Genomic DNA, 27,851 nt, shown 5'->3' on the forward strand with positions numbered 1-27,851 from the left:
ATGACTTGGCGCCTTCGGTGAAGGAAGGATGTATGTAAAGGCTTTGAACGGATGGGTTTACCTGAGTAGGATCAGTTATAGTTTTTTTGGCCGCATATACGTTGGTATCCTCTCCTTGTCGTTTGCGAGACGAGGCTGATGCCCCCGGGTCGGGCGGCTCAGGAGGTGTATCTAGATCCATTTTACTGGAAACACTATAACTACAGACACATAATAAATATTTAACCAACACCAAATACGGTTAGATTTATACGAATATCACCAATAACAACTATTTCTGCTGCTGTGTAAATTCACATAAAACACCGAAATTACACCGGAATCTCACTAACACGTGTGCACAAATTGACAGGCCAAGTTACAGTTCAATATAAACAACACCAAATCCTTTTCAAGACGAGTTTACAGTAAAATCAAAGAAAAATTTGAGAAAACCGCGTCCGCCATGTACGAAGTTTCCCGCCGAAAAAAAAAAACTATATTAACGTTATTCCGAACGAAATGCAACTGAGAAAATAATGTCAATGTCATTAAGGCTGCACGGTGATATACCCTTGCTTTTTCCTTTGGAAAGAAAAAAATAATTTTTTTTTTCTAAAAATAATTTAGTAATAATTATGGAGGGTAGAGGTAAGGAGAGTCATCTGTGTATATGAAAAAGTGTCGTCAAAATGTATTAAATTAGGATGGCGCCACATTTGCATCAGGGTAACTCTTAAAAGAAGCGCCAAATATAAATATTGTTAGAGTAGGCTTGAAAAATAAACAAGGAAGTATGGAGATACAAGGAAGTAAGGTTATATTTACCACAATATTTTGTACAACGTAAGTTGTTGAAATTTTCAATAATTAACTACTTTAGTCGATAATGACATTAAATTTTTTAACTCGGCATACTTCAATTCATCTACGATTGCTACATTCATACCATACCCTGTGCATCCACCAGCGCCATTGTGGAGGATTTTTGAACTGTTATTTAGCGCATACACTGGACACTTTTTCAACTTTTCTCCCATATAAGATGACTCTCCTTACCTCTACCCTCCATAGTAATAATAAAGAAAAAAATGTCAATGTCATCGACTGTCAAGTATCAATGTCATCATGACATTGACATCATGGCTGTCGTCAAATATTTCATATTATTTTAGAAGTCAATTGTATATCTTACCGGTCGGTAGTAAATTGTGATTTCGTATAACGCTTTTTAGGGCGTATTGTAGTGATATTTTACAGACCGGTATAAAAACCACCGCGCGTACATAAATGTAGTTTATATAGTACAGGGAAAGTAGGTAGTTAGTACTCTCGAATTGTGTCTTGTAACTCTGGAAGATGGGTGCTCATGTGTCTAGAAACGATTTCGAGTGGGTTCTCACGGAGGAGCCGCATGCGTCTCGCCGGAAAATCATCTTAGGTAGGTATATGACGTCACGTATTATTTACATAAAATTTGGTACTTGGCTGCTATGTTACGGAACGCATTACAATATCACTGCATTGATACTAAGTTGACTGGAGGGGTGACAGGTCCCTTCTTTATGACCACTTTTTTAGTCGTATTGTAGTTACTTTGCATTTTATTCTAAAATCTAATTTATGTGGGTTAAATGGTAATTAGACGATTGTTTATAAATATTTTAGAGACATTAAAATTCAGAAAGTTCCTTTGGTGAAGGCAACATTTTTTTTGCATACGAAAGTTTTTTTGCAAATATTATCTAACCAAAGGGGTAAAAGTGTTTGAATATCATACATAAAAGTTTTGATATTCCAACACTTTATTATGCGTTGAAATCTAAAGTTAGATTTGTAGTTTAAAGTAAAATACTTTAAGAATACTTTTTTCTAAAGAAATTAACCTTAACTCTAAAATCAACGCTTTTATGGGGAAACCTAATCCTTAATGGGAGAAAAGAATTCTACTTTTAGAAGTTAGAGGCATTCAAAACATAGTTAGATTTGTAGTTTAAAATAAAGTTACTTCCTGAAACTTAATCTTACTCAAAATAATGAAAGTTTGTATGGGCAATTTTACAAAGAAATTGCATATCAAAACATGCTTGCAACTGCTAGTTAAGAATTTTAAACTATTTTCAGATAAAATAATCTTTCAGTTATAAGTTTTCATCTTTTTGGCCCTACAAACAAATTTAAATTAACAAATGGTTCACCGCAAACTTTTCCCCTATTTTTTGAGCAAGATAGAACTACCTTGTAAGTTTTCATATTCTTTTTATTTTAATCATCTTGAGTATAATAACTAGCGCTCATTTAAATACAGGATAAGATTTAAATTAATAAGAGGTTACAGTATTTCGGGCAACCCCATTTTTGTAAAATAGGTTGTGATGATTCCAGTAATATATATACTCTGTTGAACCATAAATTAAAATCTAAATGTACATATTCCTTGAGAGAATATAAATGGAGATAATATAATTTTTTTAAGTCTAATAAGCAACCATTCTATCGAGAAGATTATTTTATTTGCATTTGTTTATTTCTATTGGTAGTTCCTATTCTAATATAGTAAGGAAACTTACTCTTTTTCACTGATTCTTTTTTTTATATATTGATTTGTTTAAATGTTTTTCAGTTAAAAGTTAGTTAGGATTATTCCCATGATGTCATGATTTACATACTTGGTGCTTTTTTTTATGTCAAGTATATTTACATGTCACTCACATGTCTTGTAAACAGTACAAATGATATGCTATTATTAGATTTTGGGTCAAATAATTTTCTAGCATTTCATATTTGTGTACTTCTGTCATTTCTGAATGCAGCCTGTCCAGTGGCAGCTGTTAAATTACAAAGCTGTGATGCATTCAGGCCTATTTCAAAATATACTTAAGCCCAGAGTTTACCCAAACACTGAAGTCCAAACAGCATCCATACAGTTCTGTTTTTTTATTTTATTATTTTTAACATTATGCTGTCATGACTGTGAAGGTCAGATTGTGCAACAATAGATGACTGTTCAACCACAAAACCACAGACTTTTTGCTAAATAGATACAAAAAAAATTATGTAATCTGATAATTTGTGTCAACAGCAAATTGAAATGCTAAGAAACATTTTTTTTCCATAAAAGTTTATGTTGTCATAAAAACAAAGATGAATCTTACTTCTATTATAAATGCGAAAGTTTGGATGGAAGTTGAAGAACTCAACCATGTCAGAACAGTTAGTCATATCTAGATGAAAATTGGCACAGCAATAGATTATAGTTTGGAATAGCACACAGGCTAATGTTTATCCTGGGAAAACTAATAGTTCCTGCAGGATTCTAAAAATTGAATAAACAAGGACAAAGTCACAGGCAAAAGCTCATTTTTTATAAAATAAGTTTTATGTACAGACTTCTAAATTATTATGTTGAATGTCTAACAATGGCTCTGGATGACTTGTCCTCTATCATTGATCGTCCACCTAGTAGGGGCTACTGTCTCAGCATTTTGGTATCTATTGTCTATTGATCATCATCCATCTCTAGGCGATCAAGGGAGTATCCAAAGAAGAACCAGAGTTACTGTTTTCGAATCACAATGTGGAAATTCTGGTGTAAATAGGTATCTAAACTAAACTAGCAAGCAACAGGAGAAATTGTCAAATCAGCAGTACTAGAGCTTTTTGACACAGAGCTTTCCCAGGAAAGTTCTACTGCTATGATTATATTGATTGGATAAAAGCACTTTATACACTATATATACCATGATATATTATGAAAACTAAGCTTAATTTGCTTACTCCGCGATGTCTCATCAATGTTTAATATTCAACATAAAAAGATCTTCGGCAATGTACTGTCTATGCTTGTTTCCGTTTGCCACCAGAGCATCCTCAGGGAATGTTAACTTTACAATGACAATTATTTTATTTAACAATTATTCATCTTCGGATCAGTTTGGTGTGGAGTATAAAGATTGAAGTGATTATAAATTACCCTAAACAGATTCCGATGCTTTTTGCGGACAATAGCAAATCAAGCTTCATTTTCATAATGATTATATCTGTTTCCGGTTGTTTGACAGTGGCCTTTGCAGGATATATTCCTTGCATTGCTATGAAATATTGTCTATTTATAAGCAATAGTTTTATACTTACAATCAGGCCATCTTCTTGGTATGCCTGTGTCAATACTTTATACTGAGAAAATCTGAACAAAATACTCCAATTGTTTTCTAATTCAGTTATGATGTATATATGGTTAAAGTAGCCATGCCTCATATTATGCCAAGAATGATTACCCAAGAAGTTTACATTAGTTTATGCTACATAGTATGTCATTTTTTGATATGTACAGTGGGGAGTTGTTTTGTTTACGTCTTTTCGTCATTATCACTACAAATTTTACCCTTCATCTACTTAGTCCATTACCCTAAAGTTTCACATGCAGATGACTTGTAACATCTCCAGTCTTCTCCATCCATTGAGCTGATCAACCATAAGTTTGGTTGCTGCTTGCTTTATACAATGTAAAACAGTGACCCCGTTAACCTGTCCAATGACTACTATTCGTTGATGAATAAATAAGAAAATCGATTTCAGTTAAAGTCTAAGTCAAATATTTCTTTATTCAAATAGGCACATAGATGGCACTTTTGATGCGTACATTACATGTAAAATATGACATAGGAGTGAGTTGATGGCGATAAATAAATTCGTCATCTTAAAACTAAAGCGACGAGGGTTCCAAACGCGCCCTGGTCTAAGAAGAAGCCCACAACAAACTTAGCCGGTTGTTATTTTTTTTGTTATCACCATCTCACATTGTCCTTTAAAAACTAATGAAAGAAGCAACCTGGTTAGAGCAATAACTTACACCCAAGCATTTATATCGTTGACGTAGCCCTTATACTATAATAGGACTTTTCTATAAGCTTACGTTTAAATTACAGTCAATTATGGTCGTTTTATGCAGTAGAAATAGGTACTTAATTGGATCAGCTGCTTCCATATTTCTAAATGCAGCTATTGAAACACCGAGGTGTAGAAAACTTCAATAATTTTAATTGTCTTGATATGGATGACAGATAAATAAATATACCGAGACAATTACACGCACTTCGCCATCTAGTCCCAAAGTAAGCATAGCTTGTTTTACGGGTACTAAGATAACTGATGAATAATTTTATGAATAATATACATATATACTTATAATATACAGATAACATACACAAACATTTTCCATTTGTGGGAATCTAACTCACTGTCTTTGACTCAGAAAACAGGATCACTGCGCACGTCGGCCGTTAAATATAAAGGGCTGGGGTTTTCGACTATAAAAATAGTCCTAACCAGACCAAAATCAATAGATTGCGGCTCAGGTCTCTTTTTTACTGGGCGAGACAGAAATAACTCAGCCCTCTACAATGTTTAAACGCTGAATGGAAGACTTTATCAATTATTAACACACGTTAGTGAAACAACCGGGATAGAAGACTGTTTAAAGTACATAGGCATGAGAAATGAACAGCGCCAATCTTAACTGAGAACTACTTAACAGAAAACGCTAATTCCTTTTATAAGAAAGCTATTTTTTGTAGGGAATTAACTCCGAACTTTGCTTTCCCTAAATCCTAATCAAACTAACTAACTACTAGACCAAAGAGGCGAAGCAACGAGGAGAAAATCAATACCGGATTGTTAAGTCACAATTGCTCAGAACGGCTTGTTAGAGTATGACTAAACGTTAAATTAACGGTTCATCACAAAGTGGGTACCTACCTACATAGTTCTAATTAAGGGAATTAGTAACATTTATTGAAAGACTAACGTGAGAACGCTTATTCCAGCTGTTAATTAGGCGCTAAGTTTTCGACAAACCTTTCATCCATCAGCACGCAGGGCCTAGTTCGAATCCCAGCACGCCCATTATGAAAATTAAACTTAATTTGCCATACTGGACGAAAAGCAGGAGATTCTGTATGGTTTAATTAATAATTTCTTCAATCATTATACTCGACACCAAACAGATCGTCAATCGCAATGTACCTTGTAATGAAGTCCCGTGAAGGAGTGATAAAGTGGAGTTGTTTTAAATGCTTCAATAAATTTGTCGTGTACACGGTTTCTGTACGTTCCGAATTTTATGAGCCCTTACCCAACATTATTGGACCCGACTGACCCGGGAATAGAACTGAGGATCATCTTGGCAGGATTAGAAATCATTGTCATCATTTTCCGTTGAATAATTTGTTCATCTAGTGATGATGATGATGATGATTTATTAAGTTACGTAAGTAGGCGACCTTGGCTATGTCATAATAATTATAATATCGGTCAGACCGTATCGATACGCGAATTTGGCGATTACTTGATAAGAGATAAGCGCGATCATCTGTTGTTTAACGTCCGAAACTAAAGATTTTGGATTATTGTCAATCTAATCCATAATCTTTAAATGACAGATTGTATTTAGTAGTGCTATCCTTATCTACAGGTTAGAGCACTTCTGGATTTCATTTATACTGAAAATTTTAATGGGGAAATCTAAGATCTATTAACTCTTAAACTACTCAGCAGATTGCAATAATTCTTGTACCATTAGAAAGTATCACATGGTATTATTTTGTTTCAGTAATTAGAAGCTTGAAATGATATTAGTTATAAAGCAATCCAAAAGAAAACTAGCCATCGCGTTATTTGATGGCATTGTCGTCAAGCGAGAATGTTCTAGATCAATTGAAAGCAGCGCAACATTAAATTAATAACATTATCGCGTTGTTGCTTTCCTCCAATTTCAGTATTTATAGGTAGGTACTATTTTTTAACAATGTATTTCCACTGGTCAGATTATGATATAACTATAGTACCTACTAGTGGCGTGCACTGTATATATGTACAAATGCACTGCCTACCCTAAATATTTTATACAACTTGTATAGAAGGAGATCTTTCCCATTTTATGCTAACTTTCTGCCTTATGCATACCCTTGTTAAAACCCTAATGAACGCCATCCACCTACCCGGGATACCTCGCATTGCATCGGCAATAAACAAGGCAACATTAAGCAGGGCCTGCAAGGAACTCGTCCTGCAACATGCAGCTCTGTATCCATCAACCTGAGGCGTGGGTCTTTTAATAATTATAGGGTCGTACGGTGATACACCTTTGCCTTTTCCCTCTGGGAAAAAATAAAGAAAAAAAAAATTGTCTCTTAATTCTAAAATACCTAACTGCCGCATTTTGGATTCAATTCAAAATGCGGCAAGTTAGAAATCCTAGACAAGAATATATTACCGTCTTTCCGTTCGTATGGTCCATTCTTCAACAGATGCTGATTTTATTTCGGCTACTTCACAGACTTCCTTCTGCCAGAGGTTGCCTGTAAGAGATTGCTTGCAGCAATAAGGCCGCCTTTGCATGCCTGCAATTTTTGTTCTTTTGTATTTTTTTTTTTTTTTTTATATTTATAGACGAGCGCTTGACTGCAATCACACCTGATAGTAAGCGATGATGCAGCCTAAGGTGGAGCGCGCTTGCCTAGAAGATGCCTATTCACTCTTGATTTGAAGGTACTAATGTTGTAAGAACTGGGGAAAATGGAAGCTGCCAGATCCTAGCGGTGCGAATTAGAAACGAAGATGCGAAGCGCTTCGTACGCGTCCGCGGTATATCTACCACGTAGGGATGCAGATCCTTCCGACATCCGAAAAACGGTATATTTTTAATTTTGTGTATGTTTTGATGTTTGTGTGAAATAAAGTATTGCACGCCTCATAAGCGAAGCGTTGAGGTTGTGCTCTACTCTCGACATTTCAAAAAAAGCAGTTTTCTCGAAACTGAAATTGATTTTTTGTTATTTATATTGCACTTACAGGTTAATTTGAGTACACTAATAATCATCGTCAAATAATTTGTCAGGCACATAAAATACATTTCAATAACAATTTTTTTGTTTAACATAGTAAATAATAACATTAAACATAATCTTTTCTGGACGTCCGTGTATGGACGGGTGTATGTGGCATCAAAATTGGTCGAAAAAATGATCGTATCGGAATAATTTTTTTTTAATTATCTAAAGTAACACACGACATAATTTCTTAGTTAATATGAGCGTTCAATTCACTGTCGTTAAATTTTCATGTAATTATTGTAGCTAATATTAATTGTAACTTTCAATGTGCAATCATTATGACATTCCCGTGTCTTGTTTACAAAAAATGAATAATAATTAATATGAAAAAAAAAAATTGTAATGAGCATCGAAAGTTTCAGTTAAAAAAAATTCAATTTTATTGTGAAAAAAATTAGATTATGAGGCGTGCACTTTTGGATTTTCCAAATTTTTGTACTTCTTCTTCACAGATTATGAATGTTCAAAAATTAGCCTAGCGTCCAGCGGCTTTACCCGCTTTAATTTAGATTATGTAGGAATATCGGAAAAATATTTTCTATTTCTATTAAAGGAACACAAAAGCTGCTATTGTGACTTTTAACAATGATAGTGACATAATATTGTTTGCTTGATATGAGAACTTCAGTCACATAGTACACAGAATTAAGAATAAACAAAACCCTCACTACCCTAAAAAATTATATCACGAATATAAAGATTACTTTAATAGTACAAATAAGATTATTTTTTCTATTTTCTGCCAAGTTTCTGATTTATGCCTACCCTGGTCTAAAATCTTGTGCACGCTACTGTGTAGCATGCTTATTAAAAGACCAGCATGGCAGTTTAGCCTTAATGCTTGATGGAGTTTATGAAAATTAAGCTTAATTCGCTATAGTCCGCGATAAGCAGGAGAATCTGTATGGTGTAATTTATAATTTCTTCAATCCTTTTACTCACACCAAACAGATCTTCGGCAATGTACCATCTACGCACGTTTCGCTCCGAAACCGGAACATACTCAGGAGACATTGACTTTACAATGAAAGTCAAAACTTAAATTACACCACCACGATCCATAAAACTGGGTCGTAGTCGTTTTATTGTTCGTGGTCACGACGGGTCTACGATCCATGCAACTGGCTCGAAATATCGACAAATCCAAAAATATTATCGTGTTATGTACCCGTTGAACTATTTTTAAGAAATGTTGATAAACCACGAAAATCTTATTTTAAAATCTTTAATTATATTACACCATGCAGATTCTCCTGCTTTTCGCGGAGTACCTATAGCAAATTAAGCTTAATTTTCATAAATAAGGATTTTCGCAAAGTAACGCCTGCTTCTATTCAATAGGAGTTAAAATATCTTCCTTCCTTTCCAGAGAAATATCCAGAGATCAAGAAGCTCTACGGCTACGACCCAATGTTCAAATGGGTGGTATTGCTGATGGTGCTAACGCAGTTCGCAATGCTGCCAATAGTCCAGCATATGAGCTGGCCAGTGCTTCTGGTAGTTGCTTACTGCTTCGGCGGAGTTATTAACCACTCTCTTATGTTGGGTAGGTATTTATTTTTTCTTAATTCTTTACATAATATTTTTTGCACGCCTCACAAGCAACGCGTTGATGTGGGTATTACTGTCAGTTTACGCACACCGAGTGATTCTACAACTTAAAATGTCACTTTTTTTTTCTCTTTATTGCTTTTATAAGTGTATAAGCGTACCCAGCCCGCTTCGCCGGGCTAGATTTTGCTTTATTTTATTTAAACAATAAACTTACATTATTAAATTTTTAATTTAAGTCCCCTAATATATTAAATCATTTATTTCTCTCTTTATTCATTCTCTTCCATTCTCTTCTCGAGCGGGTGAAGATCATTATCTACACCCATCTACACCCAACAATGGAATATCATCATAGTTAATAAAAGCTGTATTTGTCAGTTTGACAGTTCAAAAATAGGAGTGCTCCGATCTTCACCAACTTTACAGGATTACTCGCCAGGTCAATCCGGAGATTCCCTAAAAGTTTCATTGAAATCGGTGCAGCCATATCGGAACCTATACGGAACATACCCACACACTTTCTCTTTTATATATATACATAGATAGATTGCTTTTTTAAGTGAATATAAATAGACAAACGTTGAGAAAAAACACTATTTTTAACACTCATGATATTTTTAAATCTCTTTTTATTATTTAAACGAATTAAAAAATTGTTTAAAAAAGTTCTGTCTTGGACGTCCGTGTGTCTGGATGTGCGGATCCCGTATCTTGTGGTCACGATAACGAGCGAAAGTAGCTTATCGAGTTGTTTTTTTTTTATAGGCTTCAGTATTTTGAGGAATAGAAGCCTATTACTTTTCACGGTATAATTAGATGTAGTTTAATTATTATTTACAAATAATCTCAATTTTATTGTAATGAGTGCACGCAAAAAAAAAACTTTTTATTCGACTACAAGTTTGCCCTCGGCTGCAATCTTACATGCGATGATGCAGTCTAAGATCGTAGCGGGCTAACCTGCTAGGGAGTATGGTAGCTTTAACCCTAATCGGTATTTACACGACATCGCACCGGACATCTCGAACCCAACAGGTGGGCCTTGCGCTTGGTGTTTTTTTTTATTTGTATAATTATCGGCTATTTAGAACCGACTTCAAGCTCTGCTATCTCGATGCAAGATGGTAGAGAGGGCATAGGATTAAATGATTGAATCGGCTCGTTATTCATACATTACACTCGAATCACTGATAAAATACTCGTAACTTATCGCTAAGTAGAAACACAATAGCCAAACAAGTTTATTGCAACAAGTGTAAACGATAAGATAATGCCATAGGTACCTAATTTACTAGTTTATTATTGGGGATTAAGAACTTTTACATGTTATGTTATGATGTATTAATGTTTTTAGCCGACTTAAAAAAAAAGGAAGATTTTTTATGTATGTTACCTGATTACTCGAAGACGCACCGATTTAAAAATTCTTTTTTGTTTTTAAGGGCTTACTTTCCAGTTGGTCCTTTTTACATTTTATCGAAATCGGTCGAACTGTTATTAAAAAATCAACAATAATGTAACATAGCAAAATAGAAAATTTTTGCCTATAAAGTTTATTATTTGGCGTGCACTGAGAAAAGTATTGATGATACATAAAAGATATGTACTACATGATTAAAGTACTCATTGTTACCTACAAAAAAGTCCTCGAGGGAATATATCTAACTATAACATGTAGGTCACAATAATAGCGTTTGGGTTCTAAAATTTAAATTGATCGCCGTAGAAGCAAGTATATTTTGCTTTTTGATATCTGGGCGTGTGTTAAAGTCGTTTTTTTTTTTTTATAAATTCTGTTATTAGGGTTCCGTATCCGAAGGTTGATAGCGAAGCGGTGAAAGGACAAAATGTATTATATCCCCTCCCAGTTTCAGTCCCTTAGCGAACATGGGCGCACGGGTGGAAATAATACCCAAACAATATACCTACCTACTTATAATGTCAAACGCGTGCTAACCAGTGGTATGATATAAAATGAAGAAAATCTCCAGTACAACTGATAAAAAACATAAGGATAGGCATTGTACGAGTAAGTGTTATAAAAGCCTACTCTTAAGTATTTTCAACTCTTACTGGAGATTTTCTGCATTTTATGCCACCTGCATACCCTGTGCATACCCTTTTTGCAAGCCACTGGTGCTAACTTCTTCTTTCCTCTGTTGCCATGCTTTAGCAAGTAGACAAGTAAATTGTTAACACTTTATACATAAAGGAAAACTAAAAAAAATTATGTGATAAAAGGCTCATGGCATGTTTTTCTCAGCTTCGACAAATCGTAGATTCAATCCAGTAGCATTTTTTGTGATCAATTTTGTCAAATGACTCATCGTGTCTATACTTTTAGCCCAGAGACAATAACATCTCACTGAGTGTGTAGGTATCGAATAAAAGCAACAGTTTTTCACGCTTTCTTGTTTACGACAACAAACAAAATTTACGATAAGGATTTCGATTAGATTGCGCCTGCCGAAGCGGAATTTTTATGAATGGCGACCGATTTGGCAATATTTTTGGTTACTTCATCGTATCATCATCGGCCACGAAGTCAACTGCTGGACATAGGTCTTTTGTGGGTATTTTCAAAATATACGAACTTGGGCGCCGTGTGTCCAGCGGCTCCCAGCTACACGTTTGATGTCGTCTGTCCACCTCGTTGGGGGCCGACCCCAGGCAATAATATCCAAATAATATTGTGTAATAATAAACGGGGCTAAACTTCTCCCATTCCATGTTCTCGTACTTTAGCAGGAGGACATGTTAATGATATCCCTTATAAGGTGATATAATCGGGGGATATAACTTTTATCTTCTGCCTGTGATAACCCTGAAGGTGATCATTTTATACCTTGTTTTATCCCTTGTTTGGATACAATCATCATATCAACCCATTCCCGGCCCACTACGGTCTTTAGCTACACGGCACGGGTCTCCTTCCACAGTGAGAAGGGGTTAAGGCCGTAGTCCACCACGCTAGCACATTGCGGATTGGTAGACTTCACACACCTTTGAGAACATTATGGAGAACTCTCAGGTATGCAGGTTTCCTCACGATGTTTTCCTTCAAAGTTGAAGCAAGTGATATTTTTATTGCTTAAAACGCACATAACTTATAAAAGGTACAGGTGGGGCCGGGATCCGAACTCGTTCCCACGAAATTGAAGTCGAAGTCCTACCCACTGGGCTATCACTATTTACATAAGCATTATATGATAAAGTATGTATAGAATCTAGTGCATCGGTACGATTTAAATACCAATTGAGATCAATAATTACAATAGAGCTCGGACATGCGATTTAACGTTCCGAATGCCGCATAGAAAAGTCGATTACAAATGTTAACATAGTATACGTCATAGAACTCACACAAACATTTGTTTATAAACATGTGTGTTTATTCGCGGTCGATTCACTTTCTCAGCACTGATAAGACATTCTATTAATTAACCATTAGAAATAATATATTAGGTTGGGAGAAAAGTTTATTCGCGTTCATTTAAGAAATTTCTATTTTATTTTTTTTATAGTTTATTTATATTTAACTAGAGTACGTAGGTACCATTTTGTTCGATAACTTTTTGCAATCTTGTAGGCAGGGACATAATCCCATTGCTATAGAAATTTTGGGGCTTCTGATCAAAAAACCGCGACATGTAGTTTTGGCAGTCCTCTCGTGATATCAACCTAAGCCTACAGAATTCTGAGGAGACCGGAACAGATGGAAATCTGAAGATGCAAGTTCAGGAATATACGGCGGATTCATTAACACCTCTCAGCCAAATTCTCGTTATTTTTGCTGAGTGGCTAAAGAGGTGTGAGGTCTATCGCTATCATGATGAAAATACACCCCTTCTGTTAATTAATTCCGACCGCTTTCTGTCAACTTCTTGCTTTAATCTCATCAGTAGAGTTCAGAATGAATAATGCCCTTCCAATCCCACCACACACACAGCATCACCTTGTTGCGAGTTAACTCGGGTTTCGCCACCGTCTGTGAAGCCTGACCGGCCTTTGACCACGACCTTTTTCGCACGTACATGTTCCACTTCTCATCGAAAGGTATCAGCTTCTTCAAAAATGGTTCGGTTTCATTACGTCGTAATAAAGAATCAAAAATGAGTTCACGGTTCATTAGGTTTCTTTCAGTGAGCTCGTGAGGGTAAAAATTATAGGTACCCAAATATCCAGCTTTTTTGTGTACCCAGTTTATTTCAAATGCGCCAAAACTGTTTTGTGGCCAATTCCCAGTTCTTCAGCTACGTTGTAACTACTGATATGCCGATGATGCTCCACTTTTTCAAAAAGGGCTTCGATTTTATCCGTAATAGGGGGACCAGAGCGAGGTGCATCTTTGACATCAAAATTTCGGATTAAAAACGCCTAAACCAAATTTGTGCTACTCTCACAGACCTTGCACTAGGTCCATAACCATAGCAAATTTTTTTCGCGGCTTGCGTTGCATTTTTACCCTTTTTGTAGTAAAATTTAAAATGTATCGAATTTCTTAATTAGATTCACTCATCTTCATAGTACGAAAAACAAATAAAAATCACATATTTATCTACTTTTACTTTTAAATTATTTTCTTGAAAATTTAATCTTTTAATGATACCAAAGAGATTTATTACAAGCTCATATATACTTTAATGCGAAAAGACTTTTTCCCCTACCTGTTGTTTATCAATAGTATTCGTATGTATGTTCTAAATAGTGTACCCCACCTCTTTGTTTTTCTTTTTAATTTTCCTAACCCTAAGGTCGCCTGGTAGAGATCGATACTTAGCGATAAGGCCACCTATTGTATCTTGCTTCATTTTTGAAGTGTTCGTTCTTTTTTTATGTTTTATGTATATAAATAAATAAATAATAAACATTTCCAATACGATTTGTTTAAAATAAACGATTATTTTATTTTTCGCAGCAATCCACGAAATTGCGCACAACTTAGCGTTCGGGCACAATCGGCCGCTGCACAACCGTCTGTTCGGCTTCTTCGCGAACCTGCCCATCGGTATACCTATCTCTATCAGCTTCAAGAAGTACCACTTGGAACACCATAGAGTAAGTTTACTTATACTTTAGTATACCATATCTACAGTGGCGTGCACTTCAAACATAGACAAAGCATTGCCTACCCTTAAAAAAATTAAACAACTTGTATTAAACGGGACTATTTCTATTTTATAATTTCCTGCATCATGTAGAACCCCTGTTCACGCCACTGTAACTCTAACGTGAGCTTACGTCCCATTTTCAAGCTGTTTGTCTCGCGTGAGTAGTCGTCGCGTACGCGCGTCGCCGCGGGATAAAAGGTCATTTTGATTACCAGAACTTATTAATTCTCCTACCCTTATTACACATAAAAAATTTAATGTCAGAGTCAAATGGAACTATGCTAATTGCTTTAAAGAAGCAATTGCATTAAAGCCTAAATTTGCGTCGCATCAACAGCGCGTAAATAATTTACTCTGCTTCTAAAGGTCATATTATGTTAAATTGTTTTGAACCTTCCTCTAGAGTTTTCAGAACATGGTTGCTAAATATCGGGTATGCATATTATGCTTATATTTGGTTGTTTCCAACGCACAGAACTTTGAAATGTAAGAGGTTCGTGTCGGATACGAAATCTGCCCGACTTTAAGGCTGGAGTCCTAGTAACTGGGCTATCACCGCTATAAAAAGATATAAAGTTATTTCGAATATCCAATTAAATTTTCAAGCAATCCTAACACCTAATATCATTTCGGCAAGGTAATAAAACAATGTTATCGACACCATTTACAAGCGAAATAAAACTTATACAAGTAGATAGATAATATTAGATATACATAGCAGAAAACTTTAGTTATTTATTATCTAGGAGAAGCGGTTAAGTTTACGTGTCGAGTACTTATATTGTATATGTACCTAATGGGAAAATACTCGTGATAACTATTTTAGGTATTTTTCTAGTGCTCATGAATCACGTTGAAGTGTAATAAGTATTTTTGTATTTAGTGCTCATGAATGACACGCACTATGATTTTGATCTTCCATTCTTAATTATTGTTGTGAAAGAGCACGTCTCATCAATGTAAATTGTTGATGTTGGAAAAGAGCAACTGCTGAGTTTCTTGCCGGTTTATGCTCGGTAGAATCTGCTTTCCGAACCGGCGTTAGAGTCACTACACAGAAAGATTTAACGCTTCAAAAGTGCTTTCATATTAGGCCTACTTGAAATAAATGACTTTTTAAAAAAAACAACACACTTTTGCATATAAAATGTTAAAGTATGAATGAATGGACGGCCCCTAATTGCTAAAACTTTTGGAAAACGGTTGAATTTAAAGTGGTGTTTAAGTTATTTAGTGTGTGTTTAAGTCTTATATTTGTATGTTTGTAGTACCAGGGCGACGAGGTGATAGACGTCGATCTTCCCACGTTGGTGGAAGCGAAGCTGTTCTGTACAACGGGCGGCAAGCTTGTATGGTTGATACTGCAGCCGTTGTTCTACTCACTTCGACCGCTCGTGGTTAGGCCGAAGCCACCTAATCCTTTGGAGGTCGTTAATCTCATCATACAACTGTTCTTTGATGCAATAGTTGTAAAGCTTTTTGGTAAGTAGCCCATATACTTCTAATCTTTTATAGTTTTACCCTAATATATTTGCTATGTTTTAACAGTTTATGTGTAGGTATCCCACTTCTGATTTTGGCCATTATAAATAAATAAATAAATATACTACGACAATACACACATCGTCATCTAGCCCCAAAGTAAGCTTAGCTTGTGTTATGGGTACTAAGACGACTGATGAATATTTTTATGAATAATATACTTAAATACTTAGAATATATGTTTAAACACCCAGACACTGAAAAATATTCACGCTCATCACACAAACATTTTCCAGTTGTGGGAATCGAACCCACGGCCTTGGACTCAGAAAGCAGGGTCGCTGCAAACTGCGCCAATCGGCCGTCAAATGAAACGTCAACATTATGAGAGCCATATTTTGCTGGAAACTCATCGAGCGATCATTTGGAGCGAAATGTCATACTTCTATAAATGTCGGAGCGAGTGAAGAATCTATCAACGTGTAATAAATTTGACAAATGCATTAGTATATTTCGTAAGGAATCACATTGTCAAAATATTAAACCAAAAGAAGCATATTAATTTTTGCCACAAACAAATTCAGAACATTCTAATTGTTAACTTATGACAAACCTATTAAAGATAAAAGACCGACACGCGCATAATACCAATGCTACGCAACGCGTTTAGGGCTGTATCTGATAAATTTCAGTAAAAACGATGGCAGTAGTTTACTCAAACTATTAAGTTTTCAGTTTCACAGTTAAGTCTCAGAGTCAGTTCATAAAGTACCTCTAAAGCCTGTGAAATATTATCCCGGTTTTCATTCACACGTTGTATACGCTTGGCCTTTTTTGATAATCAAAATGATAATCTATTCGACCTTTCGCCGTGACACCATTGGGTATGTTCGTGTCACGAATCCAGTTTATCGGATCTGACGGCTTCCAAATGAAGATCCTCAATGTGTACATTCCAGGATATACCTATGATATTGAAAGGGAGAAAAATATCCTTCCGTGGGTGGTGATATTTTTAAAGTCAGTTTTGTGTTTGTTTTCTGATGTCTAATTAGATTCTGTTGAATCAGTTATCCTTTGCTTCCTCAATGTACCGTAAAGCTGTATTATTTTTTTCATTAATTTCCGTTCTGCCATTCGTTCTGTAACTTATTTTATTATTTGTCGCAGGTTGGAAGGTACTTGGTTACCTACTTTTTGGGTCTTTTCTATCTATGGGAGTTCATCCTGTAGCAGGTAAATATATAATTATATTCTGTATTGTAACATTGTATTCAATAGGTTGACTTCGGGGATCGCCTAACGCCTTGGGGAGTGTGGATTAATCATAATCTAATTAACTTAATACTAAAAGTAGTTCAACACATTCTTTCCTCGTTTGCTTCATCAAATGTAGTACAGACCGTACGACATTATAAAAACTATTTTCAAAAAACCGATTTTATCTGACTATAAACTTTGTATAATTATCTGCAAAATAAAAAAAAAATGGGCATCAGAAAAGACAGTAAATCTATAGAGATCTAGACTCAAGAATGAATCAAGGTCAACAATCGGAGAAATGGGTTTCGGTTTATATGGCGTACTTATGTAAGTATTTTCAGTATCTACGCTTAGTATAAGATTTGCATGACACCAATTGAAACAGTAACGACAAAGCAAAATGGACCTGATGGTAATCGTGTTCGCGTTGCCAATTCTGTCATACAGTTTTTGACGTGACAACGTCTTATAATTCGATGGTGCCGGCTGCACGCACGCACGCATGACGTATGCGGCGTTACCTCGCTCTGAGGCGTTCCATTCAAGGCTTGAAGTGCAAGCGAGAGCGCGGAACGAGCGACAAAGAGGCACAGTCGGCCTCCGCGTTCGACATTGTCTCTCTCCTACTTGAGTGAGCGATGCGTCCGCGTGGACAGCTTCCATACAATAATACATTTACATGTTTTCGGCAAGGATGAAGTGCAGTGAAAAGTGAATGTGGTGTCAATTGTTTATAGCAACGATAATATCTATCAAACAAATAAAATTAAAATTTTCTATTGAAAAATGCAACCATTCCATCAGTATTTTCTTACGACGTTGTCACGTTCAACTATCGTCAGTAAGCAGACTTTACAGACAACCAATTTTTATTTTATTTCGCCAAAAGCCCTTACCGCTTGGACGAATTTGAGCTTTAAAACAAGTATACAAATTCCATTTTACTCTGATATTACAGAATGTCAACTATCGAAACCGATCATCGATTCAGAGCGTGCAAATCGGATACTTATGCCCTTTTTCACTAACGAAGAACAAGGCTATGCCTGTCACGGCTAATCTGATGAGATTCATAGGTATATATCAACCGTAACTGGCTTAATAAGGTTGGCAACCCCTGGCTTATATCATTTGGCATTCTATTTAGGCGATGTCTAGGTTTAGTGAAAACGGGCATCAGAGTAGGGTTGCGATTTAGACATAAAAGAAATCGTATCCAAATAATATGATGCTTTCAGGCCATTTCATATCCGAGCACTACATGTTCCGGAAAGGCTTCGAAACATACTCCTACTACGGGCCGCTTAATTGGATCACCTTCAACGTGGGATACCACAACGAGCATCACGATTTCCCCGCAGTACCCGGGAGTCGACTTCCAGAGGTGAGTTCTGATCGCTATTAGAGTAGTTTTTGTAGTACATGTTCTGAAAGGCTTAGCTAGATACTCCCTTCTGGAACAACCTTAACTTGTTGCCAAGTCAACTTCTTGAGGTGAGTATTTATTGCTATTAGTTGGGTCGCTTCATAACCTAGCACAACATATTCCAAAAGGCTCCGTGACATTCTCTCCTCTGGAACAACCATAACCTATTGCCAAGTCAACTTCTTAAGGTGAGTATTTATTACTATTAGTTGAGTCGCTTCATATCGTAGCACTACATGTTCCAAAAGGCTTCGTGACATTCTCTCCTCCCGAACAACCATAACTTGTTGCCAAGTTAACTTCTTGAGGTGAGCATTTATTGCTCTTAGTTTAGTCGCGCAACATGTTCCAAAAGATTTCATGACATTCTCTCCTCTCGAAAAACTATAACTTGTTGCCAAGTCAACTTTTTGAGGTGAGTATTTATTGCTGTTAGTTTAGTCGCACAACGTGTTCCAAAAGGCTTCGTGACATTCTCTCCCCTGGAACAGCCGTAACTTGATGCCAAAGTCAAATATCCTAGCACTAAATATTTCAAAATGCTTCGTGTCATTCTGTCTTCTGTCAACCATAACCTATGTAATTAAGCTTAATTTGCTGTACTCTGCGAAAGACAGGAGAATCTGTATCGAGTAATTTATAATTTCTCCAATCTTTATACTCCACCTCACAAATCTTCGGCAATGTACCCTCTACGCACGTTCCGCTCCGACATCCGAAGAATTCTCAGGCAAAATTGGCTTTATAATAAATAACTGTTAAATGACTTTAACAATTATTCATTCTTAAGTCAACTTCTCCTCAAACAGACAGGCCCACTTTTGTGCATTGTATTTAAAACATTTTTTGTGCTATGTTACACCCTCAAAAATATGCCGTGAACTAAAGCAACAAGTATGTTTGTTTTCAAGTTTGTCATATAAATGTTGTATGAACCCCACATAACGTGGGATAAAGGTAAGAAGAAAAAGAACATTTTTGCACACTTGGGCTTAAATATTACAATGTCATGGTTTATCGGCCACAGATAAGGTATGTCTACGAGTGGTCTGCATTACTTTCGAGATACTTAGAGCTCGCTTCCATAGCACTTGAAAGTGTCCAGATAGTATCCTATCTTATGAATGCGAAAGTGTGTTTGTTAGTCGGTCTTTTACACCCTAACTAAGCAACCAACGGAATTGATATAGAAATATAGTTGAAAGGCAGGAGAGTAACTTAGAGTACCTATAGCTACTTTTGGTCTGAAAAACATCAAATTCTCGAGGTTGGTTCACGGAATTTGTGTTTTTACACAAAATATCCTCCTTCCTTCTACGCCGCGATGAAATAGTAATTACTAGTTTAGTACTAGTACTATTTTTATTTTATAGCAACTACGTGAACAAACTTATACACCTGGGGTAAAACCGCGGAATGCAGCTAGTTATAAGTAAATAGAGGTTTCGACTGTTTGAATGGGTGTACTGAACGTAGGTAAACGTGGAAAGTATTTTTTTTATGAACACGGTAAGGTATTATTGTTTCAAATTCGTCACATAAAATTACGTAGTGATAACCATAAAATTACACGATGAGGAATTATTGCATTCTTAACAAAAACTCTACATTGCGTCACATTAAATTACGCAGTGACAACCATAACAGCAGCTTTGTGCACATTTTAAAGCCAAATTACTACCTATACATACATTAGGTACACAGATTAGTTAACAGAGAAAAAACAATTTTAATAGGACAGGAACAACACAGCCATTTTCCTCATTGTCAATGAAGGTATATTATCGGTTGTATTAGTTATACTTCCAGGTAAACAGTTGTTTAGTCTGTTATCTTTTATTTGTTTATTGCACGCTTATCTTTATCTATTGCGTGTTAATACACCTTCACCATTGATAACCAAGTATATTACTCACCATAAGTACCTACGTGATGCCATATTCATTGAAAGACTATTTTTTTAAAGTCTGTCTGTTTGAATCGGATTTTTTTGTTAAACCCGCGGGAATCGATTTGTTTTCAGGAGATAAAGATTACTTCGAAGCATTCCGCTACGCTTTGGTCTCTAAACAAAGACAACAAAAGACAAGCGTTGCTCTGTTTAAGGCAATGGTTCCCACTTACCCTGCTTTCTGAGTCCAAGGCCGTGGGCTCGATTCCCACAACTGGACAATGTTTGTGTGATGAACATGAATGTTTTTCAATGTCTGTGTATTTATCTGTATATTATAATTATTAAGTATATTGTTCATAAAAATATTCATCAGTTATCTTAGTTTCCATAACACATGCTACTCTTGCTTTGGGACTGGATGACGATGCGTATGTATTGTCTAAGTAAAAAAAAACAAAAACCTTTATAAAAATGATGGAATGATTATTTTTAGTTTAAAAGTAACATATTACTCATACGTTATTTATTGTTTTTCTCAGGTGAGACGCATAGCCCCAGAGTTCTACGACAATCTGCCCCAGCACCACAGTTGGTCGTCTGTTTTGTACGACTTCGTAATGGATCCCGAAATAGGGCCATACGCTAGGATTAAACGCAAACACGCTGGGTTGAAAACTTAAGAAAATAGTATCCCGGGCACACCTTCAGCTTCTTCATCACGCTACGCGACGCATGTTGAGACAAATCAAATCGGCACAAGTTAATTATTGATAGAACAGAGACGGAGAATGAGCCTTTTGTGTCCTACTACGTACTTGAAGTGTCCGTTCTTTTTTATGTTTTTCTAAACTTTATGTGGCATACAAATAAAGAAATAAATCAATAAATAATGCGTTTTAAATGCATTTATATTTATTACATTTTATGTAAACTCGTTGCAATTTTGTCTGTATATCGGTATACTACAAGACGTATATCAGAGAGCGCTCACTTACTTTAACCTTGATATATAAGGCTATTGTCGTTTCCAGCGCATGTGCATTAAACCCTAAAAAAAAATTCGATATGATTTGACTCAACAAACATTGCGTCGCGTGGCCATGGCGTGGGATTGTTCCGGCTGTAAACTTATTGCACTTCACACTACGCACCGCAAGCAACGAATAGTCCGTACTGGCATACAGTGGCGTGCATAGGATTTTTGACCAGGGTACGCATAAAGAAGGTTAATGGCATAAAATCCTGCCCTTTTATGAGTTACACAATTTTTTTAGGGTAGGCAGCGCTTTTGTACATGTATGATGTGCACGTCACTGCTAACATATATATAATGACGTCATTCAGCAAATGCCTATAACAGTGTGCCCCTAATCACCACCCTTGGCAGTGGTTTAGTTTATTAGGGCGCTGCTGACCGTTCTCCGTTCCAATCCCTTAATCGCCTCGTGCGACGTCCGCGGGGAGAGGTTAATGACGTCATTCGTAAACTGCAGATGACGCATTGCAATCTGCAGTGTCAACAATACCTTGTTCCCATATTTAAGATTCAGCGTTTTTATAATATACATATTGATCCGGTGATCTTCGTACCAACTAAAGAACGTAGATATGAAAACATCGGAAATTATATGTTTTACTGTCTTTAGATTGTGCCACAATAAAAATAAAATTCAAAATGTTGAGTATCCCAATTCAATATGTTCCTATATTTCAAAAAGCCTTGGAAAATAATAGAGGACGCCTCATTTGCGCGCGCGGGTAGACGAGGGGTGGTGACAACTGTATGTATCGTCCCTCTTCACCCGGCATTTATTTCCCTAGATCATATGATCTAATTAAAAAAAAATAGAACACTACTATAAATACCTACGTTGCTTGCGGCGCACGCTATATGTGCGATCACTATTATAATATTGTATTTCGTATGACTTTAACTTTGGGATCTGAAATTGGAGATCCTGTTTAGGGAGGAGTTGAATGTAAGTTACATTATTTTTTATTAAGAATTATATTTTGTTTTTTAATTTTAAAGTGGTGAAACATCTCTTCCACACAAATCTCTAAACGAAACCAAATTGGCAAGTCAAGTAGTGCATTCCCTTCATTGTTTTCCTTCCGGATAAGGATACTACTATTTTTACACTTGTCAGTTTAGTTTTGTTTAGACATTTGTGTAAAACAGAATTTGCTCCATATAACCTAGGTTACAGTATAGATTTTTTCTAAATGGTATATTACTATGGTATTTTTTATATAAAATTTAAAATTGGTTTCATTTATAATAGTTAAAATCTTAATACAATACAAAAAAAAGCAAATCAGAGAAAATATAAAACATTTAAAATACTGAATTTATGTACTATATTGTTTTGTCTACTAATGTATAAAAACACTTATTTACGGGTAAATGAATATTAATTATTTGAAGGGTAATAGAAGCAAAAGTTAGACAGTCAGACTCAATTTTGTTAGTAATTTTTCTTCAGTCACAAGTACTTTAGGTTATTGCCTCAGGACCTCGTGCCCATATCGGTCTTGGTGGAGAAAGTTCTGTTGAACTCAGAACATAGCAAGCTTTTTTTCTCTCCCCTCGCTCAAGTTATAGAAACACCCCGTTTATCTAACTCAAAATTTTTGGTTTTTTTTTTTTAAATTAATTCAGCGGAAGGCTGATGATGTCTACATATTAGCTACTTTAAACATTTGATATATTATATATAAGCGTTATTTAAAACTGCGATATATATACCGGTTTGCTAGTATACCGGCAATCGATATTTTAACCGGCCGCTTACCAAAAGTTACGGGAAATTAAAAACCGTTTCTAAGCCCTGTGTTTTAATATGTTTACTGTGGAACACATAAGGCATTTGGAGTTAGTTTACGAATTTGGTCTTCACGCGGAAAACGACTATACTCAACTTTAAATAAGTGTCTAAGTACGCAAGTTTAAAGTGTTTTTTTTTTGTTTAAAAACGATTGCACACACTCATTTTATACAAAGTAAACACATTTACTGAAAAAACTTAGAATAGAAAATAGGCGGTCTTATCGCTAAAGCGAAGGTGTGTTAACCCTATAACCAAAAAAAACAGAAAAAAGTGTTAAATTTTATTTATTACCAACACAGTTAACGACATAACTCATATCTGGATTTCATGTGAAATTCCTTGATTTATTATTACCCTTCATACTATAAATGTTTAATCCAAATGGATATAATCGTAAAGTATTATATGCTTTTAGTATATATGTATAAAGAGGTGAGTCCCAAAAAGTAGTCTTAAATGTTACATGTACCTACCCTTGCTACGAAATTGCTCAGCTCGAAACATTAGTCGGTTTCGGCAAGTATTGGATAGAAGCACAGGTTACTTTGCGGAATTCCACGATATACAATGCGAGCTAAATTTGTTATACTCCGCGAAATAAAGGAAAATCTGTTACGGTGTAAGTAATAATTGCTTTATCCTCCACACCACTAAAATGGTTAACAATAATTCTCTGATGTTAGATGCTTTTGTGTTAGAGAAAACAAAACGTGCGTAGGGAGTACATTGCCGCAGATCTGTTTCTTGTGGAGTATAAAGATTGCAGAAGTTATAAATAACTCGAGTTTACAGATAAATGGTCATTAAAATCCGTGTCATACTTTTTACCACGTTTTTGACGACCTCCCTGGCGTAACGGTGAGCGCTGTGAATTTTAAATTTCCGGTGCAATGTCGCGTAGATACCGATAAGGGTCATACCCATACTCCCTAACAGGTTAGCCCGCTACCACCTTAGACTGCATCACTCACAACCAGGTGAGATTGCAGTCAAGGGCTAAGGTGAAGTGGAATAAAAAAAAATAAAAAACCGCCGATTTTTTTATCACATAGTTTTCACTAGCTGTAGATGTATGCAGAATTAATGCATCGAATTCCGTACTGAGGGTAGTCCGTTTAATTGTTTACTATGTAATTATTTATTGAGACAGATTGTTTAGTTTACAAAATATTGACTAAATTAGATAGTTAGACTAAAAGTCAAGCCCTTCTTCTATAAAAGGGACACCAGTCTATTTATTATAGTTTAGTTAATGTTTTACCCTAAGATTATTGGTATCAAATGAATTTTGATATTGTCAGTTTAAATTTTAGTTAATGTTTGTAAAGCGGTAACGAAAGTATTCATGTGTTGGTTTTTCGAGTATTTTATTCGTTAAAATAATTGCATTTAATGCAGGGGTGATAACTAGATATTATTAATTTTTAATAATATTGACCTTTTCTCTTTTTTTTTACATTAAATTAAGCCCTTAGGTAACGATATCGGTGTGATTGACAAAATTATTTTGCGCTGTTTATAAAAAAATTGTTAAAATTATGTATGTCAATATTTCACAAGTTTACTTGATAACTCACACTAGGGGCATTGTAAGATGAACTTTTCAGGAAGTGCCGTCAAAAAGCATTTAATTTTTCTATTGAATGTACAAAGATGTTTTATAAAATATACTCAGTAATATATAAACACATAATACATACATATATATGGAAATAATTTATTCGAAAAATTGTTATGGATTTATATAACAACCAACTATCCGAATACTGAAAGCCACTTGTTTAAATGCACTTAAAATAATTGAAAATAAGTAGAAGAGAGATGTTTTGCAGACTTCTCATCATCACAGAGTTTTATGTGAAATGTTCACAAAATTAGGTTGAAATCTATTTTTTAATGTGTATAATGTAATTACTAGATTCTAGGAGATTGATAAACTTCCATAAATTTTTAGAGGTCACCATAGCATATGACAGGTTAATGTTTAATGTAACACCAACTTGTAAACTGAGTATTACAAACGATTAGTCTTTTGCTGACATCTATAAGGCTTTAATTTTGCTTACGAAAAATTAGCATAGCGGTGAGTTCTGTGGTTTTAAGTTGAAGGTCCCGGGTTCCAACTCCGGCAAGGGCAATTTTGGAGTTTTTCCGGTACGGTATGGGTTTTATATAACTGTCATACCCCTATCAGGTTAGCCCACTACAATCTAAGAATGCATCGTTACTTTTCATAACCCAACCTACCAGATGTTAAATGTCTGAGAGACTCATATTCCTTAAAAAAAAAGTTATATAAAACCGGCCGCACATAATTGATGAGCGAGATATTGTTAAAATACTATACGAAACTTTTCTGTAAAAATACTATACGGTTTGTCTCCGAACGTGCATTTTATAAGTTATTTTGATATTTCTCACTTTGAGTGGAAAGCATATACTTTTGTCACTACTATCATTAGCAATGGACTTTGCAGTCCTATTATATTCATCGTTTGAAGTTATCGCTGTTAAAAAAAACCATTCATATTGTTTATGGACAATAATCGCATATCAGTTATGTCGCCGATAAAGTAGCATCGAAAACTACAGTTAATGTCTTAGGACGTCTTCCTTACACATGTTATTTCACCGATCACTAACGTGAATAGTTTCAAGGGATAATTGTATCTGGAGATCGATCTGACTGTTGCTTATATCTTAATTTCAGTCGTTAGATGGTAATAATCCACGGAGTACAAATAAAACATAGTTTTTTGGTTTTATCTAACTTATAGAAGAAGTATTTCTAAAAGATCTGGTTTCGTGTTTGATTTGTACTTCAGTGTGGACACGAGACAAGGTCACATACAGGATGTATCGGCGTAATGTACAAAGCTATACGTTTGTATATGTATAAATATAATGTTTTAATAAACTGTTTAAAAATTATTGTTTTTTTTATCTACGACGGACGTTATGTGTCTGACTTCAAAACAAAAACCCCATTTTATGAGTGCGAGTACCTACTACAAAGCTCTTATTTAGATCGACAAATGCATATTTTTATTTATTCCTTGAGAAAATCGTTTTACTTTAAACAAATCATGTTCTAATTTATATTTGTTCTATGGCTATCCACGAAATGGCGTCCGCTTATTTCGTATCTAGAATAGATAGCAATAATCGATCCCTGTGCAAGTTCAACGTAATACTCGGTCAGTCATTACAAACTTTCGCAAGCCTTAAAAATCACATCAATGCTATGTATTTTTGGATGAACGGACTAAAGTGCCGAGCCCTACATTACTAACGTAGTTTAAATTATAATATCACGCTATTTTAGCGTACCTACTATACAAAATGTAGAGAAAATAAATTAAAAAATTAAAATTCCATCAGTAAGTATACAAAAATTTATTAATCGTAATAATTTGGACGGATCATATTTTACATGCAAGATGTATACTAAATTAGGTACATCTTTTAAAACGATTATTTTTATTCTAGTTCCAACACATTTCTACTCCTTAAACTAGTAAAAATATTCTTAAACAACATCTTAATTTAACTTCTAGGGTTCAATGACCCTATGAATAAACGATTGACATGATTATTTTCAGTATTCAATATAAAAATGTATTTATAGAAATGATGATAATTTGCAACACTCGATGTGAGTCAAATCATGATTCAATTTTGAATATGCCCGAAATACATCTCATTATATCTCAGAAAGAGCAAATCAGGTCATAATAATGATTTTAACATTGAAATACTTAAAACTTTATTTAGCTTAACACACGTGGGGTTGCGTTTTTGTAGTGTACCCCGCTAAGATCTTTTAAAACTTGCTAATTATGGCATGCAGTTAATTAGTTCTCTTTTTCAAGGAAATAAATCATTATCAAATTTATATAACTTTAAAATTTGAAGTTACACATATTTGGGATTTATAAGGCACATCATTAAGTAACAGTGTTATAGACCCAAAAGTAATAAATAATGCAATCTTATTCAAAATCTTCAGAGTACAGATTAAACTAAAACCTGTTGTACTTTTCTACAGGAAAAACTATGGAAAAGGTAGCACTACTAAATTAAATTTGCAATCTGAAAATTTTGAAGTAGTTTCGTTATTTTTGGGCGATAGTAGTTATGGCGAATAATTAATCATCATCATCATATCAACCCTTTACCGGCCAACTACAGGGCACGGGTCTCCTCTCAAAATGAGAAGGGGTTAAGGCCGTAGTCCACCACGCTGGCCCAGTGCAGATTGGTGGACTCCACACACCTTTGAGAACATTATGTAGAACTCTCAGGCATAAAGGTTTCCTCACGATATTTCCTTCATCGTTGAAGCAAATGATATTTTAATTAGGTAGGTTTCGAACTCGGCCCCCCGAAGGTGAAGTCGATTTCAGTGGGTAGCACTGG

General features: G+C 35.2%; 1 protein-coding gene across 1 annotated transcript; it reads left to right on the top strand.

Moving 5' to 3' along the window:
• Positions 1 to 1,142: 1,142 nt before the first annotated feature.
• On the top strand, positions 1,143 to 26,363 carry LOC120627843 (sphingolipid delta(4)-desaturase DES1). The gene is made up of 7 exons (XM_039895933.1): positions 1,143 to 1,420; positions 9,241 to 9,417; positions 14,344 to 14,483; positions 15,805 to 16,018; positions 17,189 to 17,254; positions 18,520 to 18,665; positions 21,141 to 26,363. Exons 1-7 carry the CDS (start codon positions 1,339 to 1,341, stop codon positions 21,279 to 21,281), a joined length of 966 nt encoding a protein of 321 aa, XP_039751867.1. The 5' UTR covers positions 1,143 to 1,338; the 3' UTR covers positions 21,282 to 26,363.
• Positions 26,364 to 27,851: the final 1,488 nt, after the last annotated feature.

This window comes from Pararge aegeria, chromosome 12 (assembly GCF_905163445.1).
Source record: "Pararge aegeria chromosome 12, ilParAegt1.1, whole genome shotgun sequence".
In the NCBI taxonomy this organism is placed as follows: Eukaryota; Metazoa; Arthropoda; class Insecta; order Lepidoptera; family Nymphalidae; genus Pararge; species Pararge aegeria.

Excerpts from the sequence above, each read along its gene's own strand:
- LOC120627843 (XM_039895933.1), top strand. The coding sequence starts at position 1,339 with ATGGGTGCTCATGTGTCTAGAAACGATTTCGAGTGGGTTCTCACGGAG. Across the intron at positions 14,484-15,804 it reads ACCACTTGGAACACCATAGA|TACCAGGGCGACGAGGTGAT; the intron begins GTAAGTTTACTT and ends GTATGTTTGTAG. Across the intron at positions 17,255-18,519 it reads GGGAGTTCATCCTGTAGCAG|GCCATTTCATATCCGAGCAC; the intron begins GTAAATATATAA and ends TGATGCTTTCAG.